This window comes from Pinus tabuliformis, chromosome 3_1 (genome assembly GCF_031772625.1).
Source record: "Pinus tabuliformis cultivar Carrire ecotype Pingquan chromosome 3_1, CPIR1, whole genome shotgun sequence".
Taxonomy (NCBI): Eukaryota; Viridiplantae; Streptophyta; class Pinopsida; order Pinales; family Pinaceae; genus Pinus; species Pinus tabuliformis.
In genome coordinates this window covers 836,558,951-836,584,583 of record NC_142301.1, presented here as the reverse complement: position 1 = coordinate 836,584,583, position 25,633 = coordinate 836,558,951, and the positions used below count along the sequence as shown (strand labels likewise).

The following is a 25,633-nucleotide window of genomic DNA, read 5'->3' as shown; positions in this document are numbered from 1 at the left end:
TTTGATACATTAGCTCTGATACCATGTTGAGAAATTTAGGGCATCGAGATTAGGTGATTTCTCTTAGATAGATAACTACTTGTGAATTCTTTTTTACTTCTTAATTAGGATCTTCTTTTACTTATGTTATTATAATGTTATTCTTCATCAAACAACTACCAAGCATAAACCATAAAGAGACAAGAGACACAGAATATAGGCTATCAGCCAGGGCCAAAACCCGAACAAATTCTTCTTCTTATAGAGATTCCAATTGATGAATACCAAGACCAAGACCCATGACCTATTTGCCACTCCAAGACCAAAACACAAGTTCCCTTGATGAGATTGTTAGTCAACCTTCTACTCCCTCCTCCTTCTCAGCTACTCTTCAATTTCGACTTCCTTCTGCTTCATATTTTCACTAGTTTCGACCTCCTAGAATTAGGCCTTCTTTGCATAGGGACTCCTTCTAGCTTGCCTCGACTTCCTCTTAAACCTGCCCTACTTCCAACTCAGCTACCTAAGAGAACTGTAATTCATCTCGGCTCTCTTTGCACTGTGCAGCAAAAGTCCTCTTCCTTCTTTGCGCGTGTGTCCCAAAAACAGATCCAAAAGATATCACAGACCTCACTCTCCCCTTGCTTCACTTCACTGGCTATAGGACTATCTTTCTTGACCCTTTCGCACTTCTTGTTTCAGACTTGATGACCACCAAAATTCTCTACCTGAAATGATGTCGAGCTACCCTATATATAGGTGTTTCCTCATCAAAATAAGCCGACTTGACACTTACACTTTTTACACTTCCAGAGCTTTCCAATGATGTAAAAATCACCTCACTTAGAGTTATGCCTCCCGCAAGTTGACCTATCATGTTAACCACCATGGTAGTGAATGGAAGCCACGTCAGCTTTTATTACTCACACAAGTGTAGTTAGTCACATGTAGACTTTCAAAAATATTCTAGACGATCCAAACCCCTTACATTAATTGCAGGTTCAGGCATGCAAGAACCCTAACCCTAACCCTGGACCACTATCAGGCTATGCTAAATTATGGGCTTCTAAAAAAGGTAGGGATTCCATTATTATTGTATTGAGTATTGTTCCATAGGAGAGCAGAGCATCCAGAATGGGATATTGAAGCATAACAGAGGAAGAAGAAAATCCTGTAGCATCCACATTTGGCCAGTGAGAATACCCCTTTCTTTGTATTCACTTTTCATACTAAGAAGAAAAGAGAAAAGCATAGGCCTCTCCTTCTAGTTGGGTTTGTCCTGTATTGGGTACATCTTGTATTCATTGTGTGGACGGTGTGTAATTGTTTGTCTCTTTCAATTCACTTTTAGCTTATTCTCAGTAATTTCTGCATTAAAGCTAATGATATTAAGTCTGCAATCTTTAGTAGAATACTGCATAGTAAAAAATTGTCAAATATTATAAATCTGTTATGACGAACTGTCCGGTGGAACATCCACAACAGTGTACAGATCATAAATGAACTAAGAACCCAATGGCATGCATTAACTCCATTCATTCGTTATGCTTCCCAAAGATAAATAACATCAAAGAGTAACAAATATACAAAGCAAGATGAAACTGCATATCAAAATGCACACTTGCATTTCTGACCCAAATGACGAAACCTGCAAAAGCCTCCACTCTTGATCAAAACATATTAATAAAAGCATCCTAGCATTTTGTTGTAACTACAGAGTCAGCTCCACAGCAAATAAGATTACTCGCATTAATATCAAATGGAAATCAATATACACTAGCACAGACCCATCTAAAACTGTGTCTGATATGCACATCAATGTTCCGAAGCTTGAGGTTGAATATCTCAAATTTCAATATTCAATACATCAATCATTCCTCTGAACTCAAGATAAGCAATATTGAGCCGGTCGAAACTAGATTTAGATGGATCTGGGATATTATATTCAATGACCTAACACATAGTATAGATTCAATGTCATTACATGCAAACAAAGTACTGATGGACCCACCCAACCCCAAGTAGGATGTAGAGCATCTCACCTCTCAGTATGAACACTGAAACAACTATTCATTCAAAATACCACATGGTAAGGACATGAATCAAACTAATACAAGAATTAGAAGAAAAATACATACCTTCGGTCCCTCTCCGCAAGCGCGTGTTCTAAAAGTACAGTATATCCAATGTCAACAGTTGATGCATTTGCCAAATAATCCTGGCCCAGACAAAAATGGACAAACAAATCAGTATCACATGCCAGGCATAAGTAATCTCAATGTAAGCATCTGAAAATTCATTGGTGACAGAAGCACAGATCCATGTTCCTGGATACAATGGATTATCGCATTAAGTTCCTTGTATTACAAGTTAGAAAGCAGCACCAAATACAGCATATATCAAAAGGGCTTTATCTAGAGTTCTTCTGTGTTTGGACACACAATCAGAAATTGAATAAAATTCATGTGAAAGAACAGTTAAAGAAAATTCAAAGCAGCACAGATCCATGTTCCTGGATACAATGGATTATCGCATTAAGTTCTTTGTATTACAAGTTAGAAAGCGGCACCAAATACAGCATATATCAAAAGGGCTTTATCTAGAGTTCTTCTGTGTTTGGACACACAATCAGAAATTGAATAAAATTCATGTGAAAGAACAGTTAAAGAAAATTCAAAGCACACTTCAAATTCAAGAATGCAAACTGAAAACCAAAAGAGCACAGCAGAATCTCTAAACGAGGTTTCATGATGATCACCAAAAGATGAATCTTTGCAAAAAGTTTGGCTCTAAAAGCAAACCATGAGAATCTGAATTATGATAGATCATAGGAAGCTAAGACATTAAATCTCTGGGAAGATGCTGGATATCATTGAATTTACATGTGAGTGGTGATGATAGAGAGTCAAATAAATGACACCTACCTGCCCCTTTTGTAAACAATACGACAAAAGTTTACAGCCAGATATGCTCGGAAAAAGGAGGCCATGGTTGCCTCTACAGTTACAACTGAGAAAATGAAACATGGAAATCCTATGCACAGCAGGTTGCATGAGTAAATGAAGATAATATATGTTGGAAAATGACATTGATATGCTTGAGATGAAAATAACTGATAAATAATTGAGGACTGTTCAAAAAGCGGTTCAAAAACTGAATCCAAGCAACATGGCAAGTATAGCTGATAAAATGAAATGCATCCTTATTTATTGTGGCATGGGGAAAAATTCTTGGTCATGATAGTATCCCTAAACTGGCATAAAAAGTACATTAAAATACTAAATCCTCTCAAAGAAACTAAGTTCTTGTTGATAGATTTGTGTGTGTTACTTTAAACAGAATGGCTCGATAGCTTCAGAAAACGCAGGTTCCTTTGGACCACTCAGGGCCTCCACGCAGGAATCGAAATTACTCTTGCAAGTGCATGTGAAATACAGTGTTCACAAATAAGAACAATTGTCAAAAGAAGCTGCAGAGCTCACTGCAGAAGGCAGTTGAAAACTTTCACCAGCACTATTTTGAAGAAAAGAAAACGGTGGTTTATTGTTCTATGATGACCCACAGTAGCAGATATCAAATTTGTTTGATTGTGTTTCCCATTTTCAATCAAACTGAGCATTCTCTAGTTGCTTCTGCATCTGACAGCTACCATAAGGGCACATGAAGAGGACTAGTATATTCCCTTCCTCTTGTACCCAACATATGAATTAGCATATTCACATGTCAGGCGACATTTCTGATCCAAAAACTTACTGGACTGTCATGATTGGCCACAAGTTTGGAAAACTTTATGCTATGGCCATTTTGATGAACCTTTCTGACTGGGGCCTGGCTGGCAGCCAGTGGACCAATCTTTGCTTCTTCATTTGGGCTTTATATTAATAATCTTGGTCAGTTTCTTAAAGATAATATCACATATGCAAACACTGGCTGCATCCTTCACCATGTCTTCACCTCACTACTTGTTGCAGATGATGTGGTTCTCCCGGGCTCCTCTCAGGACTGATTACCAAGAAAACTCAACTCTGTGACCTTAGACAGCTGGTTGTTAACCTTAGGAAAGCTAGCATACAGGCACAGCCTTTATTACAGCTAAGGGCGCTCTTTCTAGACTTCAATTTTCCTTTTGAGAGAAGTTGATGCACATCACCACTTTCTACACCTGCTTAGGGGTACAATTTAGTAATTTACTGGTCCCTCTTTTAGCCTCAGACCTGCTTCTCAGTCACGACTCACACCTATGCAAGGGATATGTTTCTCTGGCGATCCTCAAGAGACAGCACTTTCAACTATACAATCAGGGATATTTTATCAAAAATGAGGTTGTTTGATTCCATGATAAAACCCACAGTTCTTCACAGTCAGAAGTCTAGGGACCTTATTTTGGACACAAAGTGAGGCCACTTGGAGAGTACAGACTCATGAGCTGTCCCCCAGGGTATCATACAATTTGACTATGATGCTCACCTCTTCACATTGAGAGCATCTCCAGGTTTATTTTTGTAAACTACACAGACAACTGCTGCTAGGCGAGATTGCTTCAAAACAAGAGGGGTATCCCTTCTTGGCTATTTGCTCCTCTAAGACCCCATAAGATTTCATAATTTCCTGACCCCCCTACTAAGGGAGGGATTAATATGTTGATCAAGAAAGATATCTGCAGGAATTTTGCCTAGACAACCTAGCTCTCTCCTTCCAAGCCTCTCAATCCCAAGTTGGCATTCTACAAAAAGCACTTTCTACAGATTTTGGACGGCTCAACTTTCCACATACAACTGCTGCTAGGTGAGATTGCTTCAAGACAAGAGGGGTATCCCTTCTTGGCTCTTTGCTCCTCTAAGACCCCATAAGATTTCCTAATTTCCTGACCCTCCTACTAAGGGAGGGATTAATATGTTGATCAAGGAAGATATCTGCAAGAATTTTGCCTAGAGCCTCAATCCTTCCAAGCCTCTCAATCCGAACTTGGCATTCTACAAAAAGCACTTTCTGCAGATTTTGAATGGCTCGACTTTCCACGTGGACTCTCTAAAACATCATTAATCACACTTCATGAGGTTTCCTCTATGCTAACTCAAGAGTAGATCTACACCAGCTGCAACATAGACATCGTCATTTCCAATTGCAATGACAAGATCTGCAAATATTATTCCTTGTAGGAGGTGGAAAAGCTAGGAGCTCTTCATTATCAGATGCCTAATCTACTGTCAGATTAGAAAGAGGTGCTATTGCCTTTTTAGAGATTCAAGGAGGGGCCACTGTCTGCCTTTCTTTAAGACCCTGTCAAAGCTACTCAATATTGTTTCTTAGAGAGGGCATAACCTTCAGGAGCCAATCAAGTTCGGAGTTCAACTGGTTCCATCATTGCTCCTGTGGCCATACTACTCAGATAGTACTCACTCTGTTGAACATAGTATTTTGAATAAGGTAACTGTTTCTCCTTACTGCACCCAAGCCAGAGCTCATGATCAAATTCATATTACTAACTACTCCACCAACCCACCCACCCCACCACCACAACCACTTGGCATTAGCCCTTAACCTTGGATTTCTCAAACTGTCTTGCTTGATGATATTCCTAATAAATCTCCAGTGATTACTTCTTCCCTTGCTTCCTCTCATTTTTGTGAGGACCATTAGAAAATCGAGAACTCGCAAAGTAATTCACTGGAGCAGGCTTCAAGTTGAGCTCCTCAAGCATGATGTTGACTACCTTGCTTGTCCTATTGTATCTCTTTGACGAGGTAGTGTGTTTGAGCTTTCCTATATCTTGCACCCAGCATATCATTCATAATTTCATCCTACTTATAAGTTCAAGGACCTGTCTGATCCAAGTAGTTAAACACTTACGGTTTGGAATGATTTTGCTAAACTTTCTTTTGGGGGAGGCGGAGCGGGGTAACGATTACTCTTCAAGCCATCATCGAGAAAACTCAACAGTGGTATTTTAAGGTTGATTTTTGTTTTACAGACTTTAGGGAAGTTTTTTATTCTATAGCTAGACACCTCTTGTTTGAGAGTCTACCAGTATATCTATGTCACCCATTATTGCAATCATGAGACTTTATGAAATAACCAATCATTTCAAAATGTCAATTGGTCCTTTGGATTATCTAAAAAGCATTATTTGAGTCGAACAAGGGTATCCCCTCCTTCCAACATTATTTGGGAACTGTATTGATGAGTTCCTCAAGGAGAACATAAGTGTTGGTGATGGATGTTGTTTCCACCATGTTTTAATTTCATCACTTCTCTTTGTAGATGATGTGGTTCCTTTTGCCTCCCTCTTGATGCTTTAGGGAGACATTAGGATGCTCTAGAGACTAGCATGATTATTTTTATCACAGCTAGCTTGTAGTTAAGCTTAGTAAGACCAAGATTATGATCTTCAACATCTCTAGGGATGCTTTATCCAATATCCCTGTGACTACATTTATTTTGAAATACAGGTTACTACTCCAAATGTAGCTTGATACATAAGTCCTACTGAAAACTTTGCCAGGGATATTGTATACCTCCTATCTATTGTCGAGTGCCAATGCTTCCAGGTCCATTTTCAAGACACTCTTTTGAAGAGCAACTTTTTGGTAGTGACGTTTCAAAGAAGCAACTTTTTAAACATCTATTATTCTTAATGGTTCAGAAAATCCAACTCCTAGCCTTTGAACTATTGATAACAATCATGTGGAAAGAGGAAAGACCATTACAATCCATTTCAAATGAATTGTTCCTCACAACATCATCCAAGCTAATGGAGCCCATCCCTCAATCTTGACAACATCTTCAAGCTCATTTCTTATCTCGATAGACTTCAATCTCGAGTTGATGGAGGTACCATCACCTAGCTCCTTTTTACTTGATGGAGAATGCTTCCTTATATCCCTTGGCACAAAGAGAAATGGGAAAGGGGATGAATCAATTGATGAAAGAAGGTGGTATAGAAGTCTGTAAGCTTTCTATCAAACCAGATAGTGGTGTTAAAGACACTAGGAAGGGGTAATGTAGGGGAAGTGGGAGAGGTAAAGATGGAGAAAGATAGAAAGGCATGGTTTGTAGGGGGAATGGGGTAACTGAAAAGTTTAGGATGTGACAGAGTAACTTTTAGTTGGCCAAGACACAACCAACCACATTGCACTTGCCACTATAAGGGAAGCATGTGAAACCCCGCAAGTTAGGGTAGCATGCAAGAACATTCAGGACAAATAGAACATGATATTCCCCAAGCTATAGAAGGTGCCTCCCATAGGTTGTAACCAAAACCATCATATGATGCCCTATGAAGGCCCACAATTATAGGGTCAATCTCTTCTAAATGCAAAGGGCATCCTCAAGTCTGTCATGAGGCAAAATCTGACTATCCTAGTATGGGCATTGAAGCCTCCCAAAAGAATAAAATCACCAAGAGAAAGGATCCCAATCTAGCTAACTGTGAACTGTGAAAAGCAAAGAAGATGGGGGGAACATCAAACTACAATGTAAATATCTCATGGTAGGGGCCACTTCATGAAACTTGGAACAACAAGAACCTCACAAGTTCATCAAAGGAAATCATAGAAACTCTATCTTGAAGGAAGTCACAAATAAGAATGCTACCCCTTTAGAACTTCTCACACTATTAGAATCACAAGTCTCTTGTCTACGAGACAAAGATAAACGGTGGTTGTGGATTAAGTCCCAAGCACATCATAAAGTGTACTCAAAGAAGAGCAAAATGCACCATTATATTTCCACCAACCAATGGAAATCGTGAACAACACACCCCCAACCCAATGACCAGGGCATACGAAAGGCTAGTGACGAGACAACCCAAAGAGAGGGGCAGAACCAGATAACTGCTATGAGGTCCTGAGGGACTACCCACTTGCCCTCTTTCCTGGCTACTATTACCTATTCTTTAAAATGTTCAAGCTCAACCAAATGGAATCTCATGAGATCAACAACCAAAAAGAACTTGTGCGAGAGCAAAGAAAGTCATATCTTGGCCCAATGGGCTCTAAGACAATTCCATGGAGTCCTAAAGTGGAAGAAAAGAGCTGACTTGGCACCAACCTAAGCTTGCTCAAAGCTAATTTCATTTGAATCAAGTGTGTCATGAAGAGAACAAGCTCACATCTACACAGGGTCTAGAGAAGTAGCAGGACGGAATTCGCGCACCCTAAGTTTGAGCTCCATGGCTCACCTTAAGCATTCCTCTGTGATTTTGGGTTGGACCCCTTCAACTTAAGCAAGCAAGAGGGCTCCTCTCTTTCTTCTAAACAACCTATAGCCAAGTGTTTGAACTTTAAAGTTTGCTACTAAATTTTTGTCTTCTATTTGAATAATACATGTTGGGACCTCATCTCCTATTGTATGTTTTTAAGGTCTAAAATTTCAAATTGCAATGTCGAGGAATCCCCAAGCAAGATTTGTAGATGTGGATTTTCTTGGTTTTTCATTTTTTTTATTACCGAATATTTCAAGTTGAGATTCTTGAATTCCACTTCCATCGACGTGTTTATGAGATCAGTGCGCTCAAATTGTAACCTATTGTTTTCAGTCTCCACTCTTTCCAACTTCGCCAAAATGGCTTTCACCTAGGTTTCCTAATGGGAGAAATTTGTTGGATTGTCTTCTAAAGTGGTGGTCATGGGGTTATAATTATCCCATTGGTTGTTGTCAACACTACAATGACCAAAATGTTTGAGATATATCATGTTTAGGGAGAAGATGAACCCACCAAACCCACCACTACGAAAAGATTGTAAGATTGCCAAAAGGGAAAGAGCTTTAAATGAGGTTTTGAGGGTTTTGGGCCTAAGAAGAGGGATCTAAGATGAGAAAGGGGCAAACTAGGAGGATTAAAAGGTCACAAGGATTCGAAGGAAGTTTGAGGAGGACAGGGGCGAGTATTAGAGGATTGTGGAGACAATCAAGGGTCACTAAGAAGGGGATGGGGAAATCAGAGGGCTCTAAGAGAAGGCCAAAGCAAGAGAGGAAAAAGGGGACAAGTGCATGGGTAATCTAAACAGTGAAAGGGATGACAAGGAGGTCGAGGGGTTTTGGGAGATGTCGAGTGGGTGGGGTGCGCAAAAGAGGATGGAGTGGTCACAAGTTTATGGAGGAGGACCTTGGAATCACGGATGACATTGAGGAGGAGGGTGTTGTGGGGGACACAAAGGATGTTGAGGAGTTTAGTAAAGGGAGAAAGGAGAAAGGCAGTCGAGGAGGCCACCACAGGCGCCAAGGCAAGGTAGTTGGGTAGAAGAAACATTCAATCAAAAAGGACCTAATATTCAAAATACAAGTAGGTAGTTCAATTAAAACTTGATTAATAATTCTCAACTAAGACAAAGACCAAAAGGGTTTCTAGCAAGAAAAGAAAGGAATTGGAGAAATTCCTATAACTAAACAACTCCGTAAAGGATGCATTAAAACATTGACACTAAAAATATAAGTAGTGCCTAAGGACTTTCAAGGAAGCAAATGTTGAACATAATACAATCCTATTAGGGCACAACTCGTCACTAGCCACCATTTGAAATACACATGTTGGTATGGACCCTACTTCCTGTGTTTAAACACTTTATAGTGAAATTTAATAAGGATCTATATGAGCCTAATATCTATGCCATTATTAATAGGAAATGGCTTGGTTCCTGTTGGTACAAGAAACATGTAGCATGTTGAGCTTCAACAAAGAATTGGCTTGACTTGCAATTGGGGTTGCATTACAAATACACACAACTCCTTCAAACGGCAGCTTGAAGACAAAGACACGAAAAGTTTACAACAATATGCATAGCCACTTTATCTGTCTTGCAAGCAATATATTCTACTAAATATTCGCCACTTTTCATTGGGCGTGCTATAAAACAAATATTCGATTGATCATCCACTATTATTATATGTTTAGTCCCGAGTCATAAAAGTGGTATTGAACTGCAACCGTTGTTTTACCCATAGATCATTATCTCCCAATTCACTTAAGATTGTATGTTTAGCATCTCTAGTTTAAGATCCATTGAGTACCAATCATGGTAAGTGTTCACCAACCTCCTTCCCCACATATTCGAGACCTATCAATTCCTGCTTGCTCACATCTATGCCACAATCATATCAACCATCATGTTATATCCACTCAAAGTTGTAACCAACATAAAATTATCACTTTCACTAAGTTCAAAACCTTTCGAGTTTCCAATTTCAATTAATGGCCAAAAAATATTTTACTTTTTCACCAAAGTTGCATCAAAACCTTAATCATCCACTAGATAGTGTTTCTCCTTCGAGAAACAATTATTCTTTTAGCCTCTTTTTGCCTCTATGCTTTGGTTATGGCTCACCCCTCAATTGTGACCATTAAACCTTAATGATTTTAATCCCATACATTGATGGGGAACATACATATTACAGTATATCTGCCAATACCCTATTCTTTTCCCAACACTTATCCACTTCTTTCTTAATTTCTAAGATAATGTCTACAATTTTGCACAATTTTGATTAGGATAATGATTGAAACCATTGGAATTGATTCAAGGGTTCAAAATATTCCCAATATCCTTGACAAATATATACAATCTTTCTCTTTTCTTTCTTGTCATGTTATTATGCTATAAATTATCTTAACAAACCTCATTAACAAATTCCTACCAGCATAATTTCTCTCTAATAATTTTATGTGTCTTCCCCTTCCTCACAAATAAAAATCCATTCAACCTCCTTGGTCTTATTGATTGCCTATATCATTCTTTTTACAATATACCATTGTTTTTACTGCCAAGAAGTTTGTTTCAATTGGAAAATATCATCCACTATGAACTATCTACCAACAAATTCTCAATTGCATAGTAGTACTTTGGAATGGTAGAAATCATTAGGCTATAAAACACAATTAGATAAATGGTGGGATCTGTTTACCAGCATTAAAATTTAAGACATTTTTTATGGCAAAGCATTTATCTACAACAATTCTATCAAGAAGAATCTATATTATTATCTAGGGTTTGAGGCATACTAGTTTTCCAAAGACAATCACAGGAGAAAACCCAAAGGATGCTTCCCAATATTCATGGATGACACCCCTTGTAAACCTGTCAGCGTAGACTTGTGCATCTTGCCCAAGGGAATATGAACCAAACACCCACTAGGATAGAACTAACCAAATGCCCAGCAAAATTGGGGACAATCATATGAGCTAACCATTCATGCTAAAAAAATCATTTGGAAACATCTCATCCCATCCTCGAGCACTTAAGCAAGGGTGAGATTGTTGGTACCTTGCTGGCCCCATTTGGCTCACGAGGAGCAAACATGTCACAAGCGGGCACTAAAACTAGATAAGGAGAAGAACAAATTCTCCACTTAACCACCCAAACTAGACCCAATTCACATTTGAGGCATACGTCTCTGATAGAGACGAATGGTAAAAAAAATGGCCAAGTATTTGTAGGAATTCAACTTTAAGAGCCAGTGAACTTCCCTACTTGTTTCATCAACATTAAAATCTAAAAGAGTGAAACGTGTCCAAAGGGTTTCGACATGCTTTTAGGAGTAACGCACCATCTCCAAAAAGAAAGATTTCATATTTTCTTAAGGGTATGTCAATTCACAACCTATTCCTTGACAATCAGGTTTTAACAAGACTCGTATCATATGGAGTTGTCCTGTCTGAAGTTGAAAAGTGTCCTGATAATCAGCAGAGTGCATCATTACTTTAGCTCTCCTTAATCTCATGTGCAAAGTCCCTTATGGAACATAAAGGATGGCATGTGCATGTCCTTTTAAACTATTCATCTTGTTTAAACGTTGCTTCTCAATTGGGTTTTAAGCATAATTTCAATATCAAGGCAAATATAAATAAAAAAAAATGAAGACTTAGTTTCCACCATCCACAATTTGATACCATTTCATCCTAAAAAAATTAAGGGAGAATTTATTATCTCATTGCCTAAATTTGGGTTCAAACACTATCTTTTGCATCATCCATTTTTAAATGTTTTCATACGGCACTGTGAAGTAGAGTTCTATGCTAATATCATGATAAGTTATTGAACCCTAAATTATCACTCATGAATAATAATGTCATTAGCAAATGAGATATAAAACACTTCTACAAATTACAAGTTGCTTGTTATGACTAAAATAAGGATCAGTTTAATAAGAGGTCAAGATGATGGCCTATAAATACTTCTCATTTAACTTTTTATTATTGGACTTTCAAGACTCCATTAAGAGATACCTGGAAGAAAAAAAACACTATAAAAATATTTTGCAATTAGCTTTTAAATCCATCTGTAATTCGTTTACTCCTTTTATTGGACAGGGGTGGGAATTGAAAATATTTAGCCACCTTTCTTTCTAACCATGAGGGTGAAAGGACTTCAATTTCACAATATCTTTTCTAATACATTTCCTAGCTCAGCTTTCTTTTGTCCAACATAGATTGCTTACAACTTTTTCTTAACCCTTCGCCTAAAGAGCAGTATTCCTCAAGTAATAAGACATCATGTATTTTCTATAGCATTGGTGCAACTGCAGAAGAATTTAGAGTCGTTTTTTCCACTAAAAGCTTTGAAATATCCTTTTTAACTGAAATTCCATTATCAATATCATCCACTTTGATTACATGACTTTCACATTTTTCCTCCATGAATTCTATATCCTTTTCAAGCCCTTTTCTATACAATAATCATTATTTTCACTACTGTAATAATGACTCCCTCTTGGGAATGTGGTTCCCTTTTATTCTTCAAATGCAATTATTTCATTCCATCGAGTAACTTTGTGCATTGTTGAAATTCTAAGTCTGACACGTCAGAAATTCCTACTGCATTATCCGGTTTATTTCATCCACTTGTTTATTCCATTAACAGGTTATTTATACATATAAATACTGAAAATAAACACAAATGCAGCCTTAACTCATATACAAATCAACAACTGAAATACTAGACAAACACACAAGGGACACCGTTATTTTTTTGACAATCGTCCCCGTAAAAACCCAATGCGGGAAAACCGGTGCAGTAGTTCTAAGGGTTTTATTATTAAGCAAATTTCTTGAGTACAACTAGGGTGCCAAACTGGCTCACCCAACAGAGATTACTACATGGTAGTAATACCTCTTCTCGGAAGCAAATATTCAGCTTCTTAGCAATAGTCTGCCCCATGAAAATCCTTCTAACGCTTCTCCAAGGCTCTGTGTCAGCCCTGCTAGCCTCTGCGTAGCTCTGGAACCCACTGCATCAGCCTTTTGCCTCTTTGCACCAACTCTCTGGCCTTTTGTGTCACCCACGCAGGCCCCTCAGCCTCTGTGCAGTCTCTAACTGCCTCTGCATAGCCTCCTCAATCACTGTGCTGGCCCTCTAGCATTATCTCTGCCTCTCTGCTATGTACTCACTACCCCTCACTGCAACTCATATCACTTGTTCGAATTTTCTCAACAAACCCCGCTCCAGAAAATCGAACTGACTGATCAATCGTGGTGTATCTCCAACTATAACCCTCAAGCCTCCTCTTATACTTTTCCTGTTAAGTCTTCATCGACCAAGATTAAGTCCCTAATCAACGGCTAAGATTAGATTTCGCTTGATCCATGTCATTTAGAACATTCTCACCTAGATTTATATTAATACCCATTAATATTTTAATTTTCCTAAGTTTAGACTTAGGAACCCCATTAAAAATATTAATTATTTTAATATCTCTATAACCAGGTGGAATTTCCCCAAACCATTTTTGGGTCTTGGAGATCTCATGTGCTATAGCCTCTCCACCAATTATCATGGGCTAGAGCACATCTGATGCTACCACAAATCAACACTCCCTATTAGCGAGGAATGTGCTCTAGTAATGCTCCACCACTGAACATCACCCTGATCCTCCAGCACCGGTACCTGTGTTGATGCCGGGCTGTTGTCGTACATCCACTGCACTATTGTTTCCTGTACTGTTGCCCATGGCTCTGCCACTGCCACTGCTACATCTATACTACAGCTCCCTCTGCATCCATGTTGTTGCTGGTGCTTACTCCCAACACTGCATCTGCACTACAACTCTCTCAAATGTTGCGTCATGCTGCCCATAGCACTGCCACTGCTAACTGCTGCACTGCAACTCAGTTACCAAGAAGTAAGTAACTGATCTACCCATATTTTGACATCCTTGTCAGTCCGGAAGCCTCCTGATGCTGAAGATACCTCTGCTGCCTTTGTGTTGCTGCAAACACCTAAGTGCCTTTCGCACTGCTGCAACCACCTTTATGCCTCTTTGCACTACTGCAACCATCTCTATGCCTCTCGCACTGCTGCAACCCCCACTGCGCTGCCACAGACCTCTGCACTGCCTTGTCGCTCCATCGCATCTTGCTTCTACCGATATACTGTCATTCGAGGCTCCCGTAGCCAAATATGATCCAAGAGTTTAGGTACCTCAAGGATCATGTCCCTCATCTTATGTAGTCCTCCTGACTACAACTCAATGTCTCCCCACCTCTTCTCTAGAGGTTCATAAGTAGTCATGGCACAGTCGTCATCTATCTCGACTTCTTTCTCCGCCTTAGTCGGAGCTGCCTTGGAGTCAAAAGCCTCTCCCTTATTCTTCTTCCTAGGACACTGGGTTGCATAATGACCCAGCTCCCCACAGTGGAAGCACTTCCCCCTGGAGATGTCCTTCCTCTTCCCCTATTGTCCCATAGATGCCAGAGCCGCATCCTCCTCCTCCTCTTTCTTGATTCGACCTCCTTTGCTGCTACTTCCCGCCTTAATTAACTGTCTAATCTCTTCTTGGTGAAGAGCTGCCCACATCTCTTCCCATCCTGGAAGATCAGCTCTGCCCAAAATGCTTTGGACAAATGTCTCCCAATCCTCGGAGACTGCATTCAGGGCAGTCCTCACCATGAACTCCTGATCCGATGTGGCCCCTATGGAAGTAAGTTGGTCCTAAATCTCTTGCAACCTGCTGAGTTATAGATCTATTTGCTCCCCCTTCTACATCTGATACGACCGCAGCTGATTCTCCAACAGCATCTTCCTCTGCACATAAGTGCCCTGATACAATGTCGTCAAGGTATCCCACATCTCCTTTGTCGTGTTCTTCTAGGCAATATGAGGTACTATATGATCCTTGACCCCATCAAGGATTATGCACTTTGCCTTCACCATTGCATCGTCATACCTTTCATTATCAGCTGGGTCGACTGGGATAGGCACGGTTCTCAAGGTGAAGCCCTTGATGCGATGTTTATCTAGAATAGACAAGATCCTGGCCTTCAAGATGACAAAGTTGAAGGCCCCGTCCAACCTATCCTAATCCCTTAGTCCGTTCATTGCCATCTCCGCTCTTTTTCTAGACTCCCTCTGAGTCTCGACTTCCCTCTTGGAAGTTCGCTCCTAGACTCCCTCTGAGTCTCGATTTCCCTACTAGAAAATCTTCCAGCCAACTATCGATCCGATCCTCTTTGCAACTACAACTCGGACCTGGATTTCTTAGCTAGAAATCCATCAAGGCAGCGACTCCCTCTACCTTGGTTCTGTCCCATTAGGTACTGTTCTACTTCGAGTCTTCGACAGCAACAACACCCCACCAGCTTCCTAATCCATAATCTGCCCACAACTACCTATGCCCCAACAACTGAAGAAACTGAGTCTTCCAGCTCTGCACAATCCCGACAAAGCCCTGAATCACTCCTCTGGCCAGCTGTGACAAGCCTACTTGACTGAGTAGGAGGACATGGTTATTCATGAGCCTCTTCTACCTGTTGTTGCCTCTACGTTGGCCCTCTCTTTGGCTCGAAATGATGACACAAACCCTCTGCATCACTCCTTCTCTAGTACTTTCTGCTTAGGAGCAGCTCTGTCTCTCGGGATAGCTGCTACTGCTGTGAATATTTCTAATTACGCTAGTGCCTTCAGTCCTCCTATGATTTTCAATGCTCTAATACCATGTTGAAATTTCTAAGTCTAACACGTCAGAAATTCCTACTGCATTATCTGGTTTATTTCATCTACTTGTTTATTCCATTAACAAGTTATTTATACATATAAATACTGAAAATAAACACAAATGCAGCCTTAACTCATATACAGATCAACAACTGAAATACTAGACAAACACACAAGGGACACTGTTATTTTTGGACAATCGTCCCCAGAAAAACCCAATGCGGAAAACCGGTGCAACAGTTCTGAGGGTTTTATTATTAAGCAGCTTTCTCGAGCACAACTAGGATGCCAAACTGACTCACCCAACAGAGATTTCTACACGACAGTAATACCTCTTCTCGAAAGCAGATATTCAGCTTCTAAGCACTAGTCTGCCCACGAAAATCCTTCTGGCGCTTCTCCAAGGCTCTGCCTCAACCCTGCTAGCCTTTGCGTAGCTCTAGAACCCTCTGTTTCAGCCTTTTGCCTCTCTGCATCAACTCTCTGGCCTTTTGTGTCACCCATGCAGGCCCCTCAGCCTCTGTGCAGTCTCTAACTGCCTCTACGTAGCCTCCTCAATCACTGCGCTGGCCCTCTAGCACTATCTTTGCCTCTCTCCTATGTATTCACTGCCCCTCGCTACAACTCAGATCACTTGTTTGAATTTTCTCAGCAAACCCCGCTCCAGAAAATCGAACTGACTGATCAATCTTGGTGTATCTCCAACTGACCCTCAAGCCTCCTCTTATACTTTTCTTGTTGAGTCTTCAACGACAGAAATTAAGTCCCTAATCAACGACTAAGATTAGATTTGGCTTGATCCATGTCATTTAGAACATTCTCACCCAGTTTTATATTAATATCCATTAATATTTTAATTTTCCTAAGTTTAGACTTAGGAACCCCATTAAAAATATTAATTATTTTAATCTCTCTAACCAGGTGGAATTTCCCCAAACCATTTCTGGGTCTTGGAGATCTCATGTGCTATAGTCTCTCCACCAATTATCATGGCTAGAGCACATCCAATGCTACCACAAATCAACATGCATGTCCTTCCTAAATTATGTTTTAACTTTTCTCCATTTTCCATTGTACATGGCTTAATGTTCTAGTGATTATCTACACTAGCACTACCTACCAGTTTCCAAGCCCCCCATCATATGTGTCCTGTATAATAACTTTTGAGTATGACAAGAAGTGTAGTATCTCAGTGGAATTAAAAAGAAATAAAGCATGCAGTGTGTAAAACGAAAATATCTAAGCGCCAAGGATTAGATCATTCAGTTGAACCATCTGGCCAAGGCATGTTGCTGACAGGGAGGCAATTGGTCACAGTTTCAAATCTGATCGACTCCCTTGGGGTAACCAACTGCTATTGAGGCTGGTAGATGAACTGCCCTCCATCCAGATATTCCAAGGAAGAAGGGGGATTCTACAAGGTTTTCCTTTGGTGAAAAAATGAAAAATATCTGACATGTAAAATATTCCAAAGATCAGATTGCAGTAGAAATACTGAAAAAATGTACTATCATAATCTCCTCATCAAACAACATTAAAGCAAAAATTGATGTTGTGTTGTCAATTTACACATAGAGCAGAGTTGACTTTAATCTAGTGGTGCCAGTTCACAATATCAAGTTATGTAAACCTGGTTCTTTTGAACAGGAACTAATTCTATACACAAGATCAGATCTTGGCACCATAGGCATCACTTTTATGGGAAAGTAAAACCTGGTTTCTATCATCTCTCATCTGGGGTGAAGAGTATACTTGGGATGACCACTGGATATACCGCTGTCATGTTTCTACAGAATCAAGTGCATTAAACTCCATAAACTGAATGAGCATATGGCAGCCCCGCCAAATTTTCATTAACAAGAGTTTCAAGTTTCCTTTGCACTCAAACATTTATTACTTTATCATGTTTGGATAAATCTAATGTTGTCGTACGATCAGTCTTAAGTGACAAATCAAAAAGTATTAAAATGAGCATATACGTGAGAACTGAAATGAAGTATGATACAGGTGCAGAAAAGAAGAGAAGTGGGCAGGATAAAACAATCTATGCCAGGATTTGATTCTAAGGAGACCTGATGGAAGGCAACTTGGAGAAAGAGATAACATAATTCGTCTAGTATGAGGAAGAGGATAAAATCACATGACAAAAGAAGTTATAGATTGCAAATGCTGGAAACATGTTCCCATACAACTACACTGTCAAAGTGACATGGGGTAATCAATGTGTCCAATGATATATTTCTTTACAACCTTAATGGCGAGGATGATTCATTGGATGTAATGTTCCCATTTTCGGTTTCCATGTGGTGAGGATGGATTTCCAGGGTTTGTGTCAGCCAGGTTACAGGAGTGAGATTATATCATCACAGAGGTCACACGAGGTCACACGAGGTTCGCTTACTATATTTCATCATCACGGTCAGTTCCACACATTTTGTTCTTGGTTCTGTTGCATTCCGACGATTCTCGTAAAACAGGGTGATTTCAAGCATATTTTAATTGAATACGCTAAAGGTGTTTATTTGGAGCAGATTGTTTGGAGAAACACCTTAGTGTAATAGCTTGTTGGAACCAGGATGAAGAGATCTATAGGGTAGGATGATGAAAAGTGACTTTCAGTGCCAGAGAGATCATTGAGGCAGATTTACCATTTTCCGAGATTAAAGTGACTTAAATAAAATAAAATAAAAGAGAGAAGCTTCTAGAGTTGGAATAAAATAATAAAATAAAAGTGCTTCTAGAAGGCTGGAGAAAGATCCATCCAATCTTTAAAATGAGGGGAGCAAGTCATTTGGGAGCATCTTGGATTTGGAGTATGTTCTATTGAAGAATTTTTTGAAACATGGTTCTCAGCTTTCAGACAGCCCTAGGATGAAAACCCTTGGGTTCCTTGTGTGTGTTGGACGAAACCCCAACTCACTATTGAAGAGACTTCATCCAGAGATCTCATTGAGCTTCTTCGTCATCAGTTGGTGAGCAGATCCGGAGTAGATCTGTGGATTGGAGTGGGGATCACCCAGATCTCCAATTTGGACATAATTTCCGGTTCAGTTTTGGGAGGTCAGGAAGAGTCTTGCAGCTGTGATATGGAGGCTGTATTGTTTATTTTGGAGTAGATTTCCAGCCATTGTCAGCCATTCAGATATTTGTCAGTGTTTTAACAGGTTCTGATCTAGATTTGGCATGTAATATCATATTACAATTAATGAAATAAGGTTGATTTCCTATTAAATATTGTCTGTGCTTTTCTTGCTCATTTTTGCAAAATTGCCATGGTGGTATTAAAATTTGTGACAAAAATTAATTGTGTGAATTTTCTAAAGAATGCTGAAGTGAGATTTATCAAAAAAATTAAAAAATAAATAAAAGAATATTACATTAGACCAGGAACCAAAGTATCCTCACACAACATATGAGAACCAGAATAGCCTGTTTGGAACAAAGATTTTGATTGGGATGAACTCAAGGTAGCCTTTTTCAATTTCTACAAGGCACCAAGTCCATAAATCCCAACTTGTCTACAAGAAGAAAATGTGCACGTGCCCTTGCACAATTGTTGCATTCTACTCATCCAATCTATGTTCCCCATACTCCCCTTAAAAACTTAACTATGATTAATGACAAACAATAGGCAACAACAGCTTCAAGCGGGCCACAATACAAATAGCAGCACGCATGTTGTGTACCTATTTAGTCCAATACACACAGAATGCGTCATTAACTCGTGAGGCAGTTGATCAGTTTTGGACATCCAAATTTCAGCTAGGAGTGCCATTTTTAGGAAAGATGTGGATATTCTTCTAGTTGAAGCCAAAGAAGAGGAGAGGTGCTACCCTTCCTAGCTTAAGTAGAAAGAGGGGTCTTGTGTGACCACTCTTTGGCTCCTGGTTTTGGCAATCTTGATTTGCATAAATATTGATTTAAACTGTAATATAATAACATATGCTGTATGAAAAAAAGGTTCATTTGTGGTCGATATAAAGAATTATGGATACATTAAGTAGGAACTGTTAAATGCCTCCAATCCAATAAAACTTGTTAGTGCAAACAAAATGCCAAACATACATCAGAAAGAAACAGAATAAAAGCCAGTAGCTTGGGGATTCAACATGCAGTGACTTATAAGTTTTTAAGAAGAATTTGATCATATTGTACTAACCTGAAGTGTCCGCAATGCTTCCGACGTGAATGCAGACGTCGCATGATGAGACGCAGACAAACAATCGGCCACGGCACGTCGAAGAGGCTCTGGAGGCTTCCTCTGCAAAGGTCGTTGCCTCTGTGAAGCAACCATTGCCAGTCTAGAAGGGCCAGGCTTCTGCTTAACATCTGGACTCCGGCTTGGAGTTCTAAATTTGGAAAGAGATCCCGCAAAACTATTATGGGAAGCAGAAGAAGGCCTTCTCCCCTGCCGTCCCAACTCCGGATCTGAAAAGGACATAGCTCTCTACTGGCTCGCCTCCTCACACCTTCTCTCTTCTCATTATCATTATTGCTGTCACTTCCAAATCACTCCGCATCCCTGCCTTAGTATAACATCTCTAAGTGCTCTTAAACGTTACTCTGCATCTCTAACTATATTATCTCCGAAGCATCAAAAATATAAATACAGGCAATCTAAAACTCTGATTGGCTCTTTTCTATGCTTTAAACAAATATGTGCATCACTGGCTCGTGTATCTATGTATCGTCACGACATCAATCTTAATCTCAAGAATTTATATACAATCACTTTGTCATCTAGATTTGCACATTATCTCCGCCAAAGGATTTCAATATCAGTTTGCATCCCCTGCCCATCGATCTCTTTATCTTCGAAACATCAATCTTAAAATAAGGAATTAAAGTCAAATCACTCTGCATCTCCGATTCACACATTACCTCCGTCAAAAGCTCTAAATGTCACTCTGAACATCTCCCGCTTATCTGTCTGTCTTCAAAACAGGAATCTTTCAAATGTTTCCCTCCCGAATCCAGTTCCGATCACACTGCAGCTCCATAATTATCGGCGAATCTCGAAGATCCCCCACATTCATCGCATAAATAAAATCAAAAGCATAAAAAAATTAAGTTCAACAAACCCTTTCGACTGGACTCTCTGCAAATCCGATGAAATTCTGGAGCACACATAACAATGCTCACAACTCTACAAGACGAACGACCAACAGATGCGGAACCACGCCGTCCTTGAAAATATTGGAGTAATCCAGGATCAAATCGAGCGAAGAATACCTTACACAGGAGATCTCGGCCTGCAGAACACGGCCAACGTTGCGCGAGCCGCAAAAGAGCGCCGCGAATGATATTTTCCGGCTCTGGTGGTCGCAGTCGGAAGCTTTGACGGAAGAATCCAGGAATTCGCTGGGAAAATGGAGGGTTTGGATGCGGAGAGTACCTGGTGCTTAGATGCGATTGGATGACGACGAGGATGATGCTGCCCTTTTTGGTGCTGCATTTTATTTATTTTTGTTTAGATGTGAGTGTGATGATGCGACCATAACATGTATGAAGGAGGGGAAATGAACTACAGATCCCCCACCCCGCGGACTCGAAATTTTGCTCTATCTCGTTGTAATTTGTCAACAGAGCTGTCCGACTGTAGTGGTGAGTGCAGTCCAGCCGAGCAGAATAACCAAATTCCAAAAAGCAAAACCCCACCGAATTAAATTAATGCTTTTTTATTGTTTATTGTAACGAAAATAAATGCATTATATTAAATAGATGTATGGTTGTCCTGTTTAACTTATTTTTAATATTCACGACTTTGGCTAAGTCCTCGTTTATACCTTACAAAGCGCTATTGTCAAAGGATTTTGTTGTAATGGAAACCATCCAATGTAGGACGTGGGGATGGGGACCGGTTTTGGTTTTGAAAGTAAGGCGGGGAGAGGTGAGGTGTTTGCTACGTCATTTGTCTAACAACTTTGTTTCTCAAATGGCGAAGGCATGGTAAAATCTCGAAAAGTTAAATTGGATTTGAAAAAATAAAAACCGAAGGGACAAGATATCATATATATAATCTAAGTTGAATTAAATGATATATATGTATTTTGTTTTTAAATTCATTATATATATATATAATCTAAGTTGAATTAAATGATATATATATATATATATGTATTTTGTTTTTAAATTCATTATATATATATAATCTAAGTTGAATTAAATGATATATATATGTATTTTGTTTTTAAATTTTAAAGTATGTTTTTCATTAAGAGAGGAATTTGAAAGGTAAAGTATGATGTATATTTGATTTTCAAGCTAAAGTATGTGATTTATATTTGATGCACTTGATTGATTAGGAATATCTAATGAGTTTATATATTAAGTATATTATAAAGATGATTATTTAAGGATTCGAAGAAATATATATATAATTTTGTGGATTATTTGTGATAAAAAAAATTAAAAAATAAAAGGACAAAAGATTAATTAGTTTATATATATATATATATAAAAGTATGTTTTTTATTCAGTGAAATTTTAGAGGCAAAGTATGATGTATATTTGATTTTCAATTTAAAGTATGTGATCTATATTTGATGCATTTGATTGATTAAGAATATCCAGTGAGGTTTAATAATATTAAGTATATTATAGAGATGGTTAATTCAAGAATCCAATTATATATATATATATATATTTGGGGATTATTGATTAGGAATATCGAGTGAGATTTAATAATATTAAGTATATTATAGAGATGGTTAATTCAAGGATCGGATAATATATATATATATATATATATATATATATTTTTGGGGATTATTGATTAGGAATATTAGTGAAGTTTAATAATATTAAATATATTATAGAGATGATTAATTCAAGGATCCGATTATATATGTGTGTAATTTTGGGGATTATTTGTAAAAAGAAAAAAGAGGTAAAGTGACAAGAGATTAATTAAATATATAAACTAAGTTGATATATATATATAAATAATTCCTTTAAATGTAAAGTATGATGTATCAATCTAAAGTATGTGATTTATATTTGATGCACTTGATTGACTAGAAGACTAGGAATATCTAGTGAGGTTTATAATATTAAGTATATTATAGAGATAATTAATTCAAGGATTTGATGAAATATATATATATATATATATATATATATATATATTAGGATTATTTGTGATAGTTTATTAGATTAAGTTTAATTAAACATTATTTGGAAAAATAAAAAGAAAAAAATATATTTATAAATAATAAAAATAAAATAAAATATCAAAATTAGATGTACAATCTTTGAGTATTAAACTTTGGGTTATGAATCACAAATAATAATAAATGCTCAAAGTAAGATTTATGGAGTTGTTTTAGTGCGACTTTTTGGAAGCTTTTACAGTGGGTTTTTACGTCAAATTTCTCTAAAATTCAGTAGGAATTTATTGAAATCACAAGTTTGATGGGTAATCCTGTGCAATCGGAGTGCCCTGGGGATTTTCGGTTTTTGAAGGTGTTGGATCCATATATACAGTCAAAAAAAACTAGTTTAAATAACACAAATCAAGATTTCACCTTAAATTTTTTCACCGGATTCCGGCACCGAAAAGTCCAAAAAATCGCACTAAAAACAACTCCAAAATTTATGTTTATTTTTATTTATTTTAAAAATAGAATTACAAAACAAAATTTTAAAAGAAGTTAGATTTATAAAAATGTCACTAATTTCTTTGAAGATTAAGTTTTCTAATTAAAATTTAAAAAATGAAATTGTAAGATAAAATCTTAAACGAAATTAGATTTATAAAAAATTAACTAATTAACTAAGTTAATTGTAAAACAAAACCTTAAATGAAATTAGATTTATAAAAATGTAACTAATTTCTTTAAAAACTAAATTTTCTAATTATAACGTGAAGATTTCTATCTAACAATCATTTTCATTACCAATCTTATAACCAGTGATGGAAAAAAAATTATTCAACTTCTTTGTTACACATTTTATGCGTCGTTTAATCCTGAAAAATGTTGAATTCTATAATTAAATTTCTAAAATATTCAAATTCTCTATTAAAAAATTAAAAATTATAAATAAACAATAATACATACTATGATCTTGTAACAATAATATCTACTACGGTCTCGTAATAAGTTAAAGAAAAATAAAATAGAATTTTGAGATATATTAAATTTTATAATTGTTTTTTTTTTAAATAGTCGCCTTTTTAAAAAATAAACAAACAATAATGCATACTATTCAATCTTGTAACAACAATATTTATTATTGGTCTTGTAATGAGTTAAAGTAAAATAAAATGAAGTTTTGACATATATTATATCTATAATTATTTTTTGTGTTTTCTTTTTGTCAAGTAGTCATTTTTTTAAAATTAAGTTATTTGAAAAAACTTTTAAGATTTATAAATAATTATGGATACTATTGATCTTATAACAATAATACTTATTTTTCAATGCCTTTCTTTATGCGTCTTGTGTTAAAAAAAAAAAGCATTCAGCACTTCTTTTTGAAATTCACTATTGTAAAACATTGCTAGAAGCAACTCATCAGTCTTCTTGAAATGAACATTGACACAATTGAGCAGCTGATAACTTTAAATAAAAATTGGGTGCAAAGCTATCCATATGTAAAGGAAAAAAACTGCCATAATTCGAATCTGGAAGTGCCTCCCTTCCACTCTTTGTTGGCAAATATGGTTAGCAAAGAATAAGTGCATATTTAAAGGCCAAAAGCCAAATTCGGAGTCCATTTTAGCCAAAACTTGGGGTCAAATTTCGGAGATGATAAGCGCAAATGGTGTGCCAATCATGGATCAAAACAGCTGGCAGCAAGAAGAAAAGGATTGGTATAGCAAAGCCCTCATTGAAGGCTCAACAAGGATACAATCTCTAAAGAAGATAGGAGGAAAAACTAGAGATTGGAAGCTTCGTGGAAATGAAAAGGAGATAGAGGATTGGACCAAAAATCAAAGAAAACACATTCTTTTCTTTGATGGAGCTTCAAAGAATAACCCTGGAAGAGCAGGGGCAGGCGGGTTAATTCTTGATCCGAATGGTGAGACAATTGCTACCTATGAATGGGGGCTTGGGACTATGACAAACAATAGGGCGGAGGCCTACAGTTTGCTTATGGGCTCCAGTATCCTCAAAAGACACCAGGTAAAAGATCCAATCATAATTGGAGACTCAGCAATTATAATTGTTGCAATGGAAGCAGGGAGAGACTTTAAAAATCAAGCTTTAAATAAAATTAGGCAAAGAATTTTGGACAACTTAAAAATTCTGGGAAATGTTGTTTTTAAACACGTTCTAAGAAATCATAATCAAAAGGCCGATTCACTTGCCAACAAGGCAGTGGATCGGAGGGTTGGGACAGTGAAAGAAAACCAAGATACTTATGAAAAAGCAATCCCATAATTTGCCCCCTCAAGAGGACTGGTACAAGGCTCAAAGCACAGCTAAACACATCAAATCGAAAGAAGCAAAGCATCCACATACGAATAAGCAGCAGGAGATTCTCCTGCACATGACTGGCAGGAAAATCTTAGCCAATCCTTCTCATGCAGTGAGGAAAATCCCCATTATGAAGAAAGAGATGCTTTGTGATCTGCTTCAGAAAAGAAACCACCTCCAGGATCAGAACATAGCTTATACAAGTCATATCAATCACGGTAGTGCCCAAACTGATCTGAACAGAAAGTCGGGCAAGCACAGTACTCAGGGGATTACTCTGGAGATAGCAGAGAAGAATCACGAGCCTAG

At 37.9% G+C, this 25,633-nt stretch overlaps 1 protein-coding gene across 4 annotated transcripts in view; it reads right to left on the bottom strand.

The window, feature by feature from the left end:
- Positions 1 to 21,468, bottom strand: part of LOC149190093 (uncharacterized) — a 230,443-nt gene extending 208,975 nt beyond the window's left edge. For 2 of the 4 annotated variants that reach the window (XM_089412030.1, XM_089412031.1), the window contains exons 1-2: positions 20,062 to 21,460; positions 2,118 to 2,197 (exon numbers count right to left, since the gene is read on the bottom strand). In XM_089412030.1, the coding sequence (XP_089268156.1) occupies positions 2,118 to 2,197; positions 20,062 to 20,343 (362 nt within the window). In that variant the 5' untranslated portion in view covers positions 20,344 to 21,460. Of the gene's footprint in view, positions 1 to 2,117; positions 2,198 to 20,061 lie in introns of all 4 variants that reach the window. The other 2 variants (XM_089412035.1, XM_089412032.1) reach the window with 2 other exon arrangements.
- Between the last annotated feature and the right edge of the window lie 4,165 nt (positions 21,469 to 25,633).